The 6,573-nt window shown below is 40.4% G+C and overlaps 1 protein-coding gene across 1 annotated transcript in view; it reads left to right on the top strand.

Moving 5' to 3' along the window:
* The window catches only part of LOC140922317 (uncharacterized), a 108,119-nt gene extending 102,285 nt beyond the window's left edge, over window positions 1–5,834 (top strand). The window contains exons 33-35 of the mRNA XM_073372311.1: window positions 3,294–3,770; window positions 4,813–4,983; window positions 5,634–5,834. Of these exons, the coding sequence (XP_073228412.1) occupies window positions 3,294–3,770; window positions 4,813–4,983; window positions 5,634–5,641 (656 nt within the window). The 3' untranslated portion in view covers window positions 5,642–5,834. The remainder of the gene's footprint in view (window positions 1–3,293; window positions 3,771–4,812; window positions 4,984–5,633) is intronic.
* The last annotated feature ends 739 nt before the right edge of the window (window positions 5,835–6,573 follow it).

Raw genomic sequence — 6,573 nt, 5'->3', positions numbered from 1 at the left:
ATGGGTCGCTTCTTGGATCATAAAAAGGAAAAGTATTCGCTCTATGATTATCCATGTTGTTTTGAATGCCGCAGAAGTTTCACGCAGGAATGAATCAAAAATAGCAGGCGTGTTGTATTTCCGATTTGACAGCCCTGTCAAGTTAATAACCACAAACGACTCCTAATTGGCCGAAATTAATTACCAACTCGCTTAAGCTACCTGGTTTAGTGGCTTAAATTTAATGAGAATTCCATTGAAGTTTGCCGACTCGCTTAACTTTAAGCGGGTTGAAAAAACAACTGTTTTCACGGGACTTCCGCTTGTCACTCGCTGAGCGACCTGAAAAACCGCTCGTGAAAACACGGCCAATGCCGTTGCAGCGGATGTAATGTTTTCACAAGTATTATCAATAGTGGAAAAAGGATGGAAACACTAAGGTGCAATGGAAATTGTTCTGGTAAATGATTAACTTAAGCGAATGAAGTACTGCAGAGTAACTGAGGGGACATGCATTATTTTTGACATTGACTTGTGCCATTAGTGAAAGGACGTGAACAATATACAGGTTATGAACCTCATAAATGATGGGCCAGCCGTTTGTGCTATGTCCTATATATAGATGTGTGTTTTTTTTGGAGACCTTTTCAAACCTAAGTGATCCAAACCTTTAGCGTAGGTAGGCGTCGAACAGGTTAGACCAGGTTTTGGAATGTACTTTTGTAATGATTTTAGATGACCGCCTGCCATTTATTCAGTGGCATAATTTTTTTATTGATGTTGGATGGACAACTATTTCATTTCCCAGCTCGTAAATCACAGAATACCAAAGAAATTGTTTTCAAGATAGACACACCAGTTTGCGTCATCGCCAAAACAGCAATTACTTTTGCCCAGAAGTTCACTTGATGACAAGGAAAGCGGGATAACATGTGATCAATGACGGCCGTGCGCTGGAAAATTTTCCTTTTTTATGCGCTAATTCCTCACGAAAGGCAAAAGAAGATTCCGCTATGTAGAAAGTACTTCGCAATACGTATTCTTGGCAAGAAAAATTCCAGCGATGTGGTGCAAATAAGGAGTTTCAACGGTTAACCACGAGAATACATATGGACATTAAGAGGTCATAACAGGAGTTTGGATAGAGTGCGAGCCAGCGAGCCATGCGAGTCATACAAGCGAGCCATGCGAGCCATGCGAGCCATGGGAGCGAGCCATGCGAGCCATCTGAAAACCTATCTACACGAACGATGAAACCGTATCGTTTTCAAAACGCGCAAAGCGTTTCTAACACGTTTCTAAATCCTCTCTCTTGATTACGTGGTATGCCACTTTTAAAAAACTTCAAGAAAAGACAGTTAAGGTTTTAACACCAGAATTAAAAGCATTAAATATATTTTTGTTCGTACAGAAACAATGACAACAAGAACATAATATTATATTTCTACTTGCTTAACGGGGCAGACATAGCCTCCCCGCAGACGTCCTTTGGGGTTCGTTTGTCACGCATTCATTTCTCCCCCACGGACCGTGGGGGAGAAATGAATGCGTGACAAACGAACCCCAAAGGACGTCTGCGGGGAGGCTAGGGGAGACACTGCGTGCGTCGATTTGCCATCTGCGAACTAAATAAAATACATAAAACATTAGCAATGATGAATAATTCATTGTACAAAACAGCTGACAACAGACTAAAGCAAAGGTAAATCAGGTAAATACTCACTTTTAGAAGCAGTTTATTGCTAGATTGATTCGACTGAACTGGATTGTCCAAAAGGATTGAAGATTTTTTGAAGATCCGGCCACGAGCACGCTGAACGGTTCGCAAGAACGAAACAGGAGAGAAAGACTATGAGAGAGGGGAGAGAAAGTCAAAATTTGTCGCTCTCCCTCGACCCAGACTGTTCGCGTCCAAAATAACATGGCCGCCGCGTGAGCCATCGCGGTTTAATATTCGCGATTGAAAGCACATTTCCTGTAGCAAAACCAATTACAAAACGAACTATTTCCAATTAGAATATTATTAAAAATTTTTATTTTCCGATGACTCGCATGCCTCGCATGGCTCGCACGCCTCGCATGGCTCGCTGGCTCGCAGATTATCCGGACCCTCATAACAGACTCATTTTACTTTTCGTTTTCCGAAACGTGGTTAGCCGTTGTAACACGAAGGAAGCAGTGTTTTCCTCAGTTTGAGCTGTCGTTTTCTTTGAGAGTCAAATACCAGTTCACGTTTCAAAGCTCTCTTTTCATTTTCTCTGCCGACAATAGACAAAAACACAGGGTTTCGCTTGAGAAATACAGTCCAAATACACAGACATATGCGCTCATGTCACGCTATTTGCGTTGCGTTATCGTGTCACTCATGGTGTCACGAGGTGGGATTGAAAGTAATTGTTTTCGTGGACACTTGCAATGTTTGCTACGCTGTCCTTAGTTTTTTATTGAATTGGCCATGAATTTACCTTCACTTTTCCGTAGTTTCGATATTGAACGCAGTGACGGCCGCTCCGCACTAACGCTCCATATTTCCGTGGCCGGCCAGTGACTATCCCCACTACGTGTCAATCCTTACCCTACCCGTGATTGTTTGCGCCTTAACCATCGGATAAAGTGAAGAACGAGAAATATTCACTTTATTAAAAACATTTTCAGTACGCGTACCCTTGAAATTCATCAAAAGTTGTACATGTGCGCGAGTTTCAGCGTTAGTTTTTAGCTTGTAAACCATATCGACGTTAATTCTGGATATCGCAGCCCTTTTATTACGTCATCACGTAATTCCAATTGGCCCTATAATTCGGTCGTGAATAAGTCAATGTCACCCCCACCACCAATAACATAATTATGTCTTTGATTTCTTTAATTTCAGTTAAAATCAGTGTCATGCACGGCTCAACTTGTGTGCAGTAGCACAATTTTGCATTCAGACAATGAGGGACAAAAGTGTTGGCACACTTCCGTAAAATGGCCCCTTTTTGCATAGTGGATATACTTATCCCATTCCCCTGTCTACCCCAACCCCTTCCCCCCCAAAATCAATGTTGAATTTTGGACCCTCAAGTCTTTTTTTTACTTCAGACAACATTGATTCGGGGGGTGAGGGGATTTACGGCGTTTAAAAAGAATGAAATAATAGATGAATTAAATGTTTGCTAAAAGCACCCGTTTTAAACAAGTGTGTCAACTACTTTTGTCCCTGATTGTAGATAGGTCTTACTCAAGAGAATCATCATCCAAGTTGCATTCTCTTCTATTACCCGGTTATTCACTCCAGTCCACGAGTAGTTTAATATACATCTTTTTCCTTCCAGGTAAGGCAACCCCTAAGGAAATAAAACATCATTTCAAAATATCGATGCGTGATATGAGCCCCTGCGTAGGCAGCCAAAGTTACCATAACTTTCGCTCCGCTTTTGAGCAAGAAGTCAGTGAGACTCTTCGGACGATTCATGGATGTTTTAATTCCAACGCCTGTGTAATGAAGGAAGTCGCAGTTCCCGGATGTGGTTGGACGGTTAATCAGAGGAGCAGAGGAGTAGCGGCTGATTCAAAGGATGCTTTCTTTTCGCTATCAGTCAAAGCTTATGACTCAGCCTCAACCGAGGACGACGTTGAAGAAAAAAGTGAAGCTATTCTGTTTCAGATGCAGTACGCGGTGTCGACAGGACAGTTCATTATCACTTTGGATAACATGAACAGCACTGTTAATAGATCCTCATTTGAACATGTCTCATCCGATGTTATTTGTTACCCTGGGTTTGTGGAGAGAGAGGACCGCATGGGATGTGGTAAGTGGAAGAAATTATCAATTGGCCCTCCGTTATGTGAAGCGCTAAAGGGACAGACGAATGCAAGGCTTGCTGGTCCACCCTATGCGTACAATCGTGTCAGTTTAGACACTTGAAACATTATAGAAATACATCGTACTCACTATTTGTCTTCTCCAGGCTGTCTTCTCACTGGTTATGAGTCTACAGTTAATTCTGGAAATCAGCAACGTACAGATTATTTCACTAGTATTAAACAAAGAAATTCTATGCTTAGCGATTCCCAAAGTTAAGCCCTACCGGACTGGTTTAGGAACTGGATGCATGAGAAGCCGCGAATATCCTGTCGTGAAGACTTTCATTTCGTTCTTTCCTTTCCTTTTCTTTTCTTTGTGCGTCATGAAACGTTTTTTATTAGAAATGCGTATAGCCGGGCATATTTTGCGTTATTTCGGCCTGCGGATAGAAACAAAAGGCAAGTTCGCTAGCAAACTCAATAGGCCGATGTACGAAGCTGAAGTCAGTGTTAAACCCCATTCAGACCGCGGCTGGGGAGGGGGGGGGGGAAGGGGGGCTTTAATACCTCAATTTATACGGGTTTTAAGTAAAAAGGAATACATTTAATTAATTCGAAATGGCGGATCGAAGATGGCGGATGGCTACTTTTTTTATGATAAGTGGCGTCATAATGACATAACTGCTATCGTTTAAGATTATTAACGTGCTATCCAACTTTATGGTTTTATCGGACACCCTACTATTTAGATATTTGCCGTTTTATGGCTACTCTAAAGGGAAAAATTGATGAAATTTGGGTTTTGCCAATAAATACAATATGACGTCATAACGACGTCAAATATCGTCATTGTGTGCTCTGAAGCTGCCCCCGCTCCCCCGGTCGCACAACGCAAGGAATGCCAGGTCTGAATACTAGGGTAAATATCATTTTGAGGCGAAATCATCCTCGGAAATATATATTACCTACGCCCTGCAAAGAGAAGGGGCTCTTTAGAAGTTGAAAGTCCAGGTAGCGTTAACTAAGGCTATATTTGACCTTTTCTAGTTGCTTGCCCTAAAGGAACATATTACCAGGAAGAGATTTTAAAATGCACGCCGTGTAGCCAAGGCTCATACCAGGACGAGGAGAGTAAGATGAACTGCAAACTTTGCGGCGAAGGAGAAACCACTCATGGACAGGGAAACAGGGCTAAAGAAGACTGTTTCGTCAACAGAGGTAACAAAAAGAAACTTTACATGAAAACGGTCACATGGTGCGAAAACACCTTAGTGGATAGCAAACAACGCGGTGGGACCTTGAGAAGAAAGGGTATTAGCTTTTGGAATGATGTAATCTCTATGTTTTTCTTGCCCCCCCCCCCCCCCCCGCAACGTTTGACATCCACTTGTACCAATAGTGATTTCAGAATGGACGAGGTCGACCAAGCCTTTACATTGTTCAGTATGGTGTTCAGTATGGTTGTTTATTATTATTATTATTATTATTATTATTATTATTATTATTATTATTATTATTATCATCATCATCATCATCATTATTATTAGTATTTTATTGCGCTGACTCTGATAAAGTTCACTAAACTTTTTAGCGTCTGTTGGATCAAAGGCTTTGAAAGTAACAAGTGTTCATCTTTACGACTCCGTCAGTATATATATAAAAAATCTGACTAGGAAGACGTCAACAGAAACAGTGTAAGTCAGTAGAAACAGTTTGATACAAAATCTTGCAGCCAACAAGAGCAGTAAAAAGTCTTGGCGATATAGCGTGACAAAATTTGTTTTCAGATTTATCTTAATCTGCACAAAACTATATAATGCGCGGTTTGTTTCTAGTTTACTAATTACCTGCGAATGTTCTATCATTAGGCATATGAAGAAGATGAAAGCATCCTTGGGTTATCAGAATAAACCAAATGGTTGACTTGTCCAAAATAACCTGACAAAGATGAAACTTTTGTATTACTACGGCAGTGACATATTTTAGTAAGGAGCTGATACTTAGAGTGTAAGTCAAAGACCTTAACTTTACCAAACCACAAGAAGTAAAATAAAAGTCACTGTAGGCTACCTCTGGATTTGTATTCACTGATTAATGTAGCTTCATTCTGATGGTATTCAACACACGTAAACCCTTTAACTATCCGCCTAATATCTGATACCTAATTACTACTACCTAATACTGCAGAGTTGCATTAGAACTCTGTATTAGACTATATGTGGCCCTAAATAGTCCAAGTTGACAAACGCTTCATTACGTTTCGAGTTTTAGGTGATTGGCTTCATTTCCTAAAAAAAAAAATAATTATAATGATCATAAAAACCAACCAGTACCAACCTCTCTTACGAAGAATATAATCTAAATTTGAATAATGAAAGGAAAATGTCATGGACAAAAAAAAACTGAACTGTTGCACACAGGTAATCCACCGCCAGCCTGCATGGTTAAAGAAGAAGTTAAAGTTATAACGATTAATAGCATAATATGTCGAGGAATAATTTAAGGATACTGCACGAAAAATTCATGAATGCTGCATAATAAAAAATTCTCAAAACAGATTGTTAAATAAACATTTAAAGTAAGCGCCCAATGGCCATAAAAAAGGCCTCAGTCATTTGAACAGCAGTTTCCCCTAACTTAGTTTCCAGACCCCTCCTTCATTGAAACGCCTGGTAGGTTAATTATGAGCAATTTTGACCTGTTTTGAGCGAGTTTCTGCGAGATTTTGTTGGATTTGTCTGTGTTACAGCAAGAACAAGTTTACTTTTATCTGTGCAACATGTCAGAGCGTAGGATACGTTTTAATGC

Source organism: Porites lutea, chromosome 13 (assembly GCF_958299795.1).
Source record: "Porites lutea chromosome 13, jaPorLute2.1, whole genome shotgun sequence".
In the NCBI taxonomy this organism is placed as follows: domain Eukaryota; kingdom Metazoa; phylum Cnidaria; class Anthozoa; order Scleractinia; family Poritidae; genus Porites; species Porites lutea.
Note: the sequence above shows the minus strand (reverse complement) of the source record. Positions and strands in the feature narration are given on the sequence as shown.